The 12,842-nt window shown below is 37.3% G+C and overlaps 1 protein-coding gene across 4 annotated transcripts in view; it reads left to right on the top strand.

The window, feature by feature from the left end:
* The window catches only part of abr (ABR activator of RhoGEF and GTPase), a 320,646-nt gene that overhangs the window by 98,799 nt on the left and 209,005 nt on the right, over positions 1 to 12,842 (top strand). For all 4 annotated transcript variants that reach the window (XM_077231905.1, XM_077231903.1, XM_077231907.1 and 1 more), the window contains exon 2: positions 12,307 to 12,485. In XM_077231905.1, the coding sequence (XP_077088020.1) occupies positions 12,307 to 12,485 (179 nt within the window). The remainder of the gene's footprint in view (positions 1 to 12,306; positions 12,486 to 12,842) is intronic.

Below are 12,842 nucleotides of genomic sequence, written 5' to 3'. Positions count from 1 at the left end.
AAAAATGCAAGCCCTAAAAATACTATGCATTAAAATACAAGCAGGCGGATACCTCCTCAGTGTTGTTCTGGATTAGTGGGAGTGGCTTGCAGAGCTGTGCAATGTGGTGCATTGTGGGAGTTGTGTTTTTCAGTACAAATGCGCCCTAAGGTTACTTTCTGTCTTTACTCGGTCAAGAAGGAACCAAATTTGAAAATTTTATTATATTTCGACTACATATATGACCCACTTTCAATAAAGATGAATGTTCCCAAGGGGGTGAAATGCTCCTTTAATGCAATGCCTATTTTTTTCAAGTAGTACAATTCAACATGCTTTTTGTTTAAAAAACATTTGACATTATTTTACTTCCATAATCTTGCCTATAAATAGTGTTGCACGCCGCCTTATCAATTACTTGGCGTGGCCGCGAAGTTGATTGCCTCCTTTACTGCTACTCGGACTACTGCACACTGTTTATAGATGTACTCCCTCTCAGTCGTGTGTCTTAATTTGACTAAGTTTTTGCTGTGGTATTGAAATTTGCCATGTATAGTACACACTGTAAATTTCTGAATCCCCTTGTAAATTTTCATTCTGTGTGCGTACAGAGCACGTTCTCGCGTGCTTGGTATCCACTATTTTGCCAAAAGTAATATTATAGCAACAAAAGACCCCTTATGTTCTGTTGTGTATATGCTTGGAAGGCTGCTTCATTAAGCATGCTCTTGCAGTGTTCCAATGTCCTTTTATTATAAGCGTTTTTGGGCTTGGCTCATAAAATGAAAAGTTACTGGAATAATTGAAGTGAGCAACTATAAAACAGTCACAATATAAAGCAGCTGGATTTATTAGAGTTTATTATGGGTTTATTCCTGTTTGCTTTTTTTCTAGCAAGATCTGGCAACATGAATGAATCAAGGCTCGTACCTCTATCCTTTTTATTTTTATAAAGGGGTCATATGACAGCTCTAAAAAGAACCTTGTTTTGTGTATTTGGTTTAATACAATGCGTTTAATAGGGCTGCAACTAACGATTATTTTGATAATCGATTAATCGGACGATTATTTTTTCGATTAATCGATTAATCGGATAGAAATTAAATTAGATTTTTTATTATTATAACTAAATAAAACCGTAAATCAGGGTATTTATGTGTAAAAGTGTACTTTAAAAAGTGCAAAAGCCACACATTGAGTTTTACTAATATCAATATTTGCATTGTTTTTAATGATAATTGCTGATGGCAAGTTGACAAACATGATTATTGTTAAAAAAATGATATCCAACATATTATGTTTTAACACAATTTTTGTTAAAACAAATTTACACAGACATGTTGTTCAGATGTGAATATCTGAACTAAAAACAAATTAAAAACATCTAAAATATATAATTCATTTAATTTTTATTTAAAATTTATTATATATAAGGAATATAAGGATAAAGAATATAATATATATTATATATAATATATAAAAGAATAATATAAGGATAAATTGATTAAATAAATATAGAAAGACTGAAAACAATTGTGTGAACGTAGGGCCGCAGTAGATCGCGTTTGAAAAACAATTAAAACTTAGTAGACAAATGCTATAAAAAGAGAACGGAATGGAGGTAACGTTACCCAGCAAGCTAACAGGCTTGAGTAAAGGACAGGAGAAATTATGCATTAGTGCACAAGCATTCGCTGAAAACCACTGAGTACAGTGACTAAAAAACAATATTTTACTGCTGCTGTTATTAACTGCCTTTATATTTAGTGCTTCGCTTTGTAAAGACCGTTTTAATTTAACCTATTTCTGCGGTAGCGCTATTTTAATCCATCACTTACGTTGCGAGCGAACTGATTGCACAACCTGATGCTCGAGACAAAATACAGACATCCCAAGATCCCGGAAGTCCCGGGAGTCTCCCGCATATTGATTGCGGCTCCCTGATGCCCGCGAATTAGTTCAAACTCCCGAAATCTAGAGCGCGCAAGCGAGACAGAAGAGACTGCTCCAAACCGTGTAGCGCGCGCGCTCGGCAGAGCGCCTGAGGGAGAGAGACCTTGCGTGTGTGTGCGTACCAGTAAACGCTCCCCGTGACGTAAGCAGACCAACTAATCGATAATGACATTCGTTGACAACGATTTTCATAATCGATTATAATCGATTTTATCGATTAGTTGTTGCAGCCCTAGCGTTTAATGCGCTTGATTTTGCACATAACGCATTCCCTTTCTGAAACGCGTAGATTTTTAACAAAGCTCATCGTTCTGAAAAGCGCTGTGTGATTTGATTGTCCAGCGATCCAGTGCATTGTGATTGGCCCAAATATCTTATTCCAAATTCCGTGAGACGGAAATTTCACGCCCCTTACCATATTTGGAACATCAAACACTATGTAAACATAAAACCATGTCTGCATTTGTGATCGTCGAAACGACAAACAAACGCTACTCTATACTGCTCAAAAGGCGCATTAGAATTGTCAGTTGCAAATTCTTAAAATATGAAAACATTCTTACAGCCAGGCTGTGTCTGTGAGTCAGAAGCTCCAGACTGTACTTGCAAAGATGGAATTGCCCCACTTTTTAGAATCAGCATTTGTACACAGCCGGTCTTGTACTCTCGCAGGTTCTAGAAACAATCCTCCGAAAGATGCGCAGCACACAGTCGAATATTTTGGTTGTACTGTTCTGGAACAGTGTTGTAAATAAAGCATAACCACTGTTTTCTAATTGTGTCCTCTTTTGGAAGGCCAAACAAAGTGGTTTGGCTTTCGCAACGAAAAACACAGCGTCTCCACGATATGGCGGTACCGGCGGCGGCAACAATAATACAGCGAGAATAAAAGTAACGCCTCCTTTCTTTGCATATACATTTGGGCGGTGTTATGAAACTCTGCCCCCACAGACTGATGTAGATTTGTGGGAGATGTTTGAATGAAGCGCTTTAGGAAGGTGTGGCTGAGCCTTAACTTTTACAAAGAATATCTCTTTGGCTTTGAGATTGAGCTTTGTAAATCTGCAGATCTTATACATGCACAAACATCTACACAACACACTAAAGAAAAAGGAAAACAAGAAATCGCATCATATGACCCCTTTAAACTGCACATGCAGAGGAGATCTCTGATGTGCTTTTAAATACGTCATTGACAAATAATGTGGTGTTTGGTTCCATAGACACTGCATATAATTTTAGTATGCGGCTGTCACTACCTGCATTTTTCTGTTAATTTAGTTGTAGAATGCGTATGCAATCCCGTAAATTGACTGACCTGACTGTGAGTACAGAACGGGATTAAGGACTAAAGGGTAAATTTAGCTGCAGCTTGTACTAGGGGTGTCACGATTCTCCAAATCCTCGATTCGATTACATTTTCGATTCTAAGGTCGCGGTTAGATTCGATTCTCGATTTTTTTTTTAAGCACAGGTTGCTGTTGCTCCTAAAAAGCTGACATCAGTTCATCTCAATCTCACACATCTCTGTTATTATCAGTGAAGCTGACTGCACAATGAATCTTTCATAATATATAGCCTACACTTTGTTTGTTATAATTAGAGGATTTGCCAGCGTACAGAATTCAGCGCTGAACAAAAAGTCCGTTTTGAGCGGTGAGGAGAGTCTATTTTAAATGCTTCTGATTGGTCATTGCGTTCAAGAAATCAACACATATGTCCGGGATTGGCTAAATCGCTCAACGCTGCAAACATGTTATAAATAGAAACTCTGGCCTGTAAATCGTTTCTATTTTGTTTTAGTTGTTCTTGTTGCTTTTTTGCAACAGATGAAAAAAATGTATTAGTTTTTATATGTTTTATTCATAGATATTTCTAGTTTGCGGGAGTCCCGCGAATCTTTTTATTCTCCCGCACACACAGAGTGAGTGCATTACCGCCCGCGCTCGCACTCGGCCATCAAATCTAGTCCCGCGCGGCCCTCTATTGCGTTGGGAGTGCATGTCTATAGATCAAGATCCCGGCCCGAGGATAGTGACGGGAAATATCGGCCAAGTTCGGGCTGGGGCATAGAATCCAGGTTAGAGGACTCACAGCCTTTCAACGCGTGTGTTTTTTTTCCCCGCGCCGTGATGAGTCCTTCATGAACGATCCGTTCATTGCCTCTGTCACGCGACAAATGAACAAAAGACTCGGAAGGTCAAGTATTAATGTTCCCTGTAAATTACTTTTGACTGCATTATAATGATTTCTTAATTCAGAATTTGATCAAGATTGGTTTGGATGTGTTTGGGGAATTTGCCTGTTAAAAGTATAACATTTATGGCTCGTTTCCACTGAGCAGTACGGTACGGTACAGTACGGTTTGGTTCGGGTCTGGTCAGTAAACCATGATCCAGCTAGCGTTTCCACCGCCAACAGTACCCTACTTGATAGGCGTGGTGTTTGCCGGAAAGAAGCCATCAACGTCATTTTCGCGCGAAGAAGAAAGCGACAAAGTAAACACCAATGTATGGCATACAGCAGATCTTGTCCTTGCTTCTCGGCATGTTTGTCACAAGAAGACAACCGCCGACATTAGGCATTTCTCAATACCAAGTATTTAAAGTTCTCAGCAGAAGGACTCCTGAGGACGCGAGTCCGGTATTCTCCAAATGGAACAGCGCATTCGTGAAAGTGTCACTCAGCTCACTCTGCATGTACATTTTAGGCAACAATAAAACGAAATATGTTATAAAACACCACTCTGCCTCTTTTCATTTTCATTTAAATAAATTTTAAACATTATAGGCACACAAATGTGGTTCAGGCAATGTATAGACCTGATTATATTATTCACAGCATGTTTAACGGTAGTCAAGTCAAGTCATCCTCATTTATATAGCGCTTTTAACAATGTAGATTGTTTTAATGCAGCTTTACAGAGATAAACATATAATTTAAGGTAACAGAGATTGGTTTGGTTTTATAGTGGCTCTTGAAAAATGTTTTTTCCAGCTAAAGTTAGTTTTGATTGATTCACTTCCGCCTAAATGATCATTTGTTATTAAATTAGGGGCCGCTAAGACGACACCGTTCTCTCTAAACAGACTTTAAACGTGAACCTGTGATAGACGCTGATGGCGTTCACATGCGCATTAAGAATTGATTCTATAGTTATGTGCGTTTGTATATATGTGCGCAGGTTTGTAATTCCTTACAAACCATGCCTAAACAAACTACTTGTCTATAAATTTTGATGCAGAATTTTTATTTTATCTTATCACTTTGGGTAGGTACGCGAACCGAAAAATTCCACAACGCTTTATCTGTAGAGTGGTATAGGACTCCTCCATAGGGAGAGGCTAGTTGGCACTTCAGCACTGCATTGTCATCAGGTCCAGGCAAAAGTCCTTCGTCAGATCTGGAAACGGCCTGGATCCAGCAGGCTGCGGGAAAACCTCGGGATAAACAAAGACACTAAAATGAGCGTAGATGCCATTCTTCTTATGATGTAACGAGTACATCAGGATTTGAGGGAAGTGTTCCCAGTTCCGGCTGACCTAATCTAAGCAGCCTAATATTGAATTATAGAAATCTATAGAGTGTTATGTGAATGCTAGGTCAAAGAGATGTGTTTTTAGTCTAGCTTTGAACTGACAGACTGTGTCTATAACAAAACGAAATATAAAACACAACCCCGCATTTCGTTTAAATTAAAAAAAATATTAAACATATTCCAGGAAATATGTGCATTTGTACAAATGTTGCAATAAACAACATTACAGTGATAATCTTGTAATAAAAAATGACAAAACTCAACCCTATCTCTTTTTGTTAAATTTCAGTTTTATCAATAATAGCCATTATAAAAGTATAAGTAAAAGGTAACGTTACAAGAAGCTATGCAATAAGAAATAAAGCAAACAATTCAGTCAAACATACAAATTCAGCGCTAGTCTAACGTTAACGTTACAACGGAAAACGTTATAGCCTAAATATATGAAACTTCACTTAGCCCTCAGCCAAAACGATTGGCCAGGGAATGAATTATCGATTCACGAGACCAAAGATCACCCGTTAGATGTACACAAGACGAATTACCACTACAGAGTCAGCGGCAAACGTCAGAACTAGCCGAGGAAAGGTTGTTCCAGGCGGGGAACATGAGCGCCGAGCGCCCGGTGATCCCTGGAATGGATCAAATTATCATAAACATGGGGGCGTGGCAGTATCGACGATTCCATTTTTTATTTTGATTTTTGAGTTTGTGAATTAATTTCGATCGATTTCGATTTAAAATCGAAATCGTGACACCCTTAGCGTGTACGTGACTGTGAAAATGGAGCTTTGCAGCACCCTTCTTGGGTGTGGTTAGAATCCAAGATGTAAAAAGAAAAAAGACGGCTGGGCTCGTATCTGCACTGCAGTGCAAAGTTGTTGTTTATTTACAGTGAACAAATGAACAAAAATGAACAAATCCAGCGGTGCAAATATATATTTACAGTGAATACTATTTACAAAAACAAAACATAAACATAAAAATTAAACAAATCAACAATGCACAATATACACAATATAGCCAATAAATACTTATATACATTTACATCATACAGTGGTTTCCGGTCGGCGCCATGCCCGGGAAGCATTGTAGCAACGCTATAACGCTATAAAGTAGTACATCAAACAGCATTTGGGTTTGCTGCTACATTCCTGGAAACCACACATCACATAAAACCGGTAAGACCAACAAAACAGGCAGTAATATGTAAATATATGCGTGTGTGCAATCGTGTGAGTCATGGCAGGGAGATGGATGGGTGGAGGATTGCTACTGAGGGAATGTAAGCGAGTGTAGTGTGTGACCAGTGTCGTTTAGCCCTCAGAGCTAGGCCCCCACATCACAGTGGCCATTGGATTCGAGAATTGTCGAATTTCACTGGTATCTGAAATTTTGCTATCGAAACAACCTAATTTATTAGAATACAAAGTTGCATGGGTCAAAAACAATGAAAACAAACCAAAAATTTCATGATGAAATACAAATGTCCTGCCTATTTTGCTAACAGTAACTAAGTATGAACAGCTCTTCACATTCACCTCTGCCTCTTGTTTACCTTGAGTTGTATTTCCATGAATTTAAATAAAACGTTTTCAAAGGTTCCTACTGGTTACATCCCCCATGTGCGTGTGTGTGGATGTTTTGTTCCTCTGATAAGATGAGGTCTGGTCTGGTTGGTACTGTGTTCAGTGTACATGTAAGGTTTAGGATAGCATCCGTATGGCTTTCTTCTTCGACGCAGTATGTGTCTTGCGATCAATCATTTCACCCCACGGTAAGATGGATAAAGTGTGTATGTTACTGTGTGTGTATGCGTGTGCGTGTGCATTTAGTACTGTGTTTTTTACATGTCTGAATATTGGCAATTGCATTCATTTGACTCCATTAAATAAGAGTATTTACATTTATATCCTCAACACTTACATTTATATACTCAACATCCCTAGTTGTTTAGGTTAAATGCTTTAATCACACTATGTGGGATCTTTGTAAATCTCTTTAAAACATCCCTCATACCATAAAATTTATATTGGATTCTTCTTCCCCATGGATTCGTAGCTACAGAAACCAGTTGGTAAAATCCCACAATGCAGTCAGTATATGTATAAGGAGCCACATGCGACTGTAGTATCTCTCCGCCAAAGACGCACTTCAGGTTTGCCGATGTACCAATTCATTCTTCTTCTAAGCACATTAACCAGGCATCAAGGCCTGACAGTGTGCTCTGTGTTTTCTGCTTCATGAGTGTAATAATGAGTTTTTGAAAAACGGAGGTGTAGATTAAACCTTGATTTGTTGTTTAGTTATATCTAGTAGTATTTGTGCTTTTTTCTTTTGGGAACTATAATATCAAAGGGATGTTGAGAGTGAGACACACCACAAAGAAATTATTTATTTGTTTATTTAGAGTAATTTTTTTGTTGTTTATGCTTTAATATGTTTTTACATACAACATTCTAAAAATAAAATAATAAATAAATAATATTTCTTATTTTATTTCTTATTTTATTTTTAGAATTTTGTATATTTTCTTTTGGATTTGTATTTTCTTAATGTGCATTTTATTGAATTTAATTATAAAAAAATATTTATGTTTTTATATATTTAGATTTATTATTTAATTAGATTGAATATTGTGACAATTTCATGACAATTAACTCAATGTATTATTCAGAAATTTTACTTCTGAGATTTATTAAAAATTGTTATCAATGTTCTCATTACATTTTCTTTTTTGTTTTAACTCATTTTTTTTTTTTTACTGTATTTCAGTTAATAAAAGCTGTAATAGAATAGTTTTTTTGTTTTGTGAATGAACGTAAAGTAAAGGTATATCACAGCAAATACTGCCATTATTTATACTAACGATAACAACAGGGAAAACTCTGCTTAATTGTCATGCACAATGTAGAAAATGTTAGTGGTCTTAAAATAGACTTATTTGCTTTAAGATATTTTTTTCTTTCTTAATTTTTAAGTTTGGGTTGAAATGTTACTCCTAAGCCATATTTTTTACATATTTCATACACGTTCTTGTAGCGTAACTGGTAAAGTCTCATGATCATTTCAGTGAAATGTCATTGAAATATATTTTAGGGTTCCTAAATATGAATCATAACTATATAAAATTTGAAGCAAGATGGCAGTAACATTGGGGCTGTGCATGCACCTCACACAAGGTGATTGTGACCTGCTGCGGCAGCAGTGACTGGTGGAGTGATTGGCTCTGGGCAGCGCAGGTCATTTTGACCCTGTGTGAATGTGCTGTAGGCAAAGCGGATGTGAGAGCCTGTTCAACCCATTTCCTGCTCAGCAGTTAAACCGAGCAGTTATTTCCTCTGCTGTCTTATGACCAGCCCATCTATTGAACACTATTGATGTCTAAAGAATTCTCACACGCATAGACATAAGAATTAGAATGTATAACCAACTAAATCTTTGTTTGTATTGTTAATATAAAAGATGAGGTGAAATAAATAAAACAAACACAAATTTTACGGTGCCTTACGATATTTGCTTTGTTACTTCGAGTTATTGAAAGACAGGCAGTCACTTTGATGTGACACACAATGTGTGTGTTTTCAAGTGAAAGGAATATGCTATTGTGACCAAGTTGAGTTACAATTGGTCTGTTCCTCCTTAGATTATGATTGGTCATCACAAAATAAAATAACAACCTTAGGGAATGCCATGGTAACAGAGGGGCTGGCCCCGCCCCTCAGGGTTGAGTTGTCAAGCAGGTCTTTTTTTTATGTGCCAGTGTCTGGCCACGTGGGAGTTTGTCATTTTCCATTTTAATGAAGACAAGTCTCCTGTGAATACTATACTGAACTCATAAACACTTTAACGGGAGATTTTTGGTCCTCTATATGAGCCCCTTTGTATTTTTTAAGGTCAGTTAAAGAGGGAATATTCTGGGTTAAATTCAATGTAATTTCTGTGAAATACTATCATGTGTATTCAAAATCTATAGATAAACAAACTTTCAAGACAAACTTTAATGTTAGTGTAGCGTGGCACAGGTGCTAGGTCTGATGTGTCACACGTATATGGTTCAATATGGGCCAACTGATCAGAAGGTAAGGAGCGGCTACTGGAGAGAGGGAAGCAACACAGCAGGTAGGTGAAAACCAAGAGCTCTGTTTACTGATTGGAATCTTGCACTCATTGGAAACAATTCTTAATTGCGATTCGTCTGGAGCATGTAAATCTCAATACTCTCATTTAACAACATACAATGTATGATAATGCTTATAATCAATTCTCTTTTTCAAATTTCAGGAAGTTGGACTCATTAGCTCAATTCAACTCAATTGACAACAATTGTCATATACTTTGTACAAAAAAGAAATAAAATAAAACTTCTTAGAAAACTCAGTCTCAGTTTGTTTATACCCCAATACAGTTGGAAGGAAACAATAAACAATGTTCTCAAAACAAAGTATTACAGCTCAGTAACTCAAATCACTCTTTCCCTTCAAAATGTAACAGTCTTTTCAACCAAATGAATCAAATATTTAAGATTTACTGAATTGATTCAGTTAATGTCAGTTCAGAATCAAATGACTCGGATCAAAAGAGTTGTTGACTCTTTAGAATCGTTCAGTTCAGAATCAATGTCTCTCCGTTCAAAGCTCGAGGAAAAAATATGAAAAAACAAAGTCTCAGTCCCATTTGTCCAAAAGCAAAAGGAAAAGATGTCTCATACCAGTTTCGATGAAATCGAGATCAAAGTTCAACAATCAAATGGTCTCCGTGGGTGGCTCGCCTTTTACGTACGCTCATGTGCGTCTCACGTGTCCAGGATGGTGATCACAATTTCTCAGAAGAAAAATAAACAAAACGGAAAAAAACCCAGCCAAGGCAAGAATTTGACATCTTATCCAATAAGAAGATAATTTGCGGTGCTTTTGGTGCCCCGTGTATGTACATCGGTTATTATTCTCGATTCTCTGCCTCGTCGTCTTCTCACTTCGACGTCAGCTCTTCAAAGTTCAATCACTTTCACTCAAAAATGTAATCTTTTGACTGCATTCAAGTCTCTTTTTCTCAATATCTATATTTTGATGCGGAATATCTAGAGATCACTCAATGTGCATCTGTTTCGTCTGACTCGCTCGCTCTCTCTCTCTCAGTGTCTCTGACAGCGTCAGTGTCGCCGGCGCAGTCTCAGTGCGCTGCTACCATTGGCTCGTTGGAGTGTCAATCAATGCAGCGCGATCCATGATTGGACGAGACACTTTCTCTTCTAAAGCACTCGTTTTTCTCTCTTATTCTCTTTCTTAATTTTCTCATCTTTTTACATCTCTCTCAACTCTTCTACTGGTAGCCTGGATCACCCGGGTTACATTAGCTTAAAATAACCTGATCAGAAAGTTGTAAGTAGTTTTAAAAGCTTTGCAACCATGGATTGATAGATAGATAGATAGATAGATAGATAGATAGATAGATAGATAGATAGATAGATAGATAGATAGATGTTAGATAGATGCTAGATAGATAGATAGATGGATGCTAGATAGATAGATGCTATAGATAGATAGATAGATGATAGATAGATAGATAGATAGATAGATAGATAGATAGATAGATAGATAGATAAGCATGTTCCTAGAATTTTTTAGCGTTTTGTTAGGTGTTACTACTAGCATTTTAAGCATGAAGCTATCATATTTTAATACATTGTTTGCAAGTTTTAACATACAGTAATACAGTATTACTAGGTACCGTTAGGATGTTTTAGCATGTAGTATCACTTATGTCACCTCACGTTGCAAACTTGCAATAAAAATAAATGATTTCTAGTTTTTGTTGTTGTTGCTTCAAAACACTTTTAGTTTGAAAGATCCTTACCAATAGAAGGCTAGCAGGGTTTAAATGCATTATTGTAAACAGTGTGATAATAGCACATTTTAAATGTCATTGAAATGTATTCTTGGTTCGGTTAATTCTGTTTAGTGTAACATTTTGTCAACGATTTTTTAATTGCGTAAACCAAGTAATCAAAAAAGGTGTGCATTAGTTTGCCGTTCAAATAGTTTCTCTGTTTGTTTCTGCTTTGGCTCTTTGATATTGGCAGAGTTTTAATAAATCACCTCCACAGCAGCCTGTGTAATGGTGCATTACAGCATCTCAAAAATGCTCACTCATTTCCCACTATCCCTTTCCATCTTATCCTACAGAGCCAGCTAATTATACTCAGAAAACACCCTCCATGTTCGGCACAGACAACTAATTGCCCCATTTTGTTTTATTGATTTTCCCAATAATGTAACTTTTGGCACAGTGGCACCTTTAACATTGGTAATGTTTGTTTGAGCAGCCCAACATGGCGACATTAACCAGTGGTGTGAGTTTAAGGTGGGACTACCTGTTTTCCGACAATGCAAACCCTATTGTCAAACAATCATTTTTATTATTGCAGTTCTGATTGGTGCCACTAGTGAAGCAGATATCTTGTTTGACCTTTAAAGTTGGCATGCAATTAATTTGGTCATAATTATCAAAAATGTCATAATTAGACTTTCCAGTGAAACGATAGTCTTCTCTCTGGTGACTTAAGCAGGATGTCTCCAATCATTTAACCATTGCAAACTCACATTCATCTTTCCTCCGTTTTTGAGTACAAATTCCATGTCAAAATCCAATCAACAACTGATGTATAGAACCAAGTCCCCACCCTACATTTTCTCATTTTCAATAATCTGTTACACTCGGATTTACGTCACAATATGGAATAAATTATCTGTTGCTACTTCCATTTCATCGTGACATTACCCATATCAAGTTGTTTTTGTTGCTCTACTTTACACCTCTTCTGTTTCTCCCCACAGACTTCAACTACAACACTGATGGCTATGAGGGAGATACTGCAGAGGACAGGAAGTCTCAGGATGGCTCAGAGACCATGCCCTTTATAGACGAGTCTCCCACCATGTCCCCTCATCTCTGTGCACGGGGACAGGACGGAGAGGCTGTCTCATCCACACTACCTGAAGGGCTACTGCCTGGGGTATGACCGTATGTTTGACTGTGTGTGTGTGTGTTGGTGTTTAGGATTAAAAAAAAGCAGCCGTTAAACAGTTGGTTAAAAGGATGCCGCTAACATGCTGCCAAAAACCTCTTTAGCGTCTTAAGCAGATTTTTTGTAATAACCGGCTTACTGGTGTAATTGTAAACAAACTTAATGCCAATTAGTGAAATCTATGTTATTTCTATTCATATATTGGATTAAAGACATTAGGTGTCGTGCAAATCTGTGTGTTCAACACACTTTCAAGGCAATTCGTAACCTTTTCATATTTTGGCTGATTGTGCGATCTCATTCATACATTTCCATATGATCTGCTTACACCCCAGTGATGGTTGT

This window comes from Siphateles boraxobius, unplaced genomic scaffold (genome assembly GCF_051911475.1).
Source record: "Siphateles boraxobius isolate OS27281-9 unplaced genomic scaffold, OSU_SipBor_1 16, whole genome shotgun sequence".
NCBI lineage: Eukaryota > Metazoa > Chordata > Actinopteri > Cypriniformes > Leuciscidae > Siphateles > Siphateles boraxobius.
The sequence above is the reverse complement of the archived record's forward strand: the minus strand, read 5'-3'. Positions and strand labels throughout refer to the sequence as shown.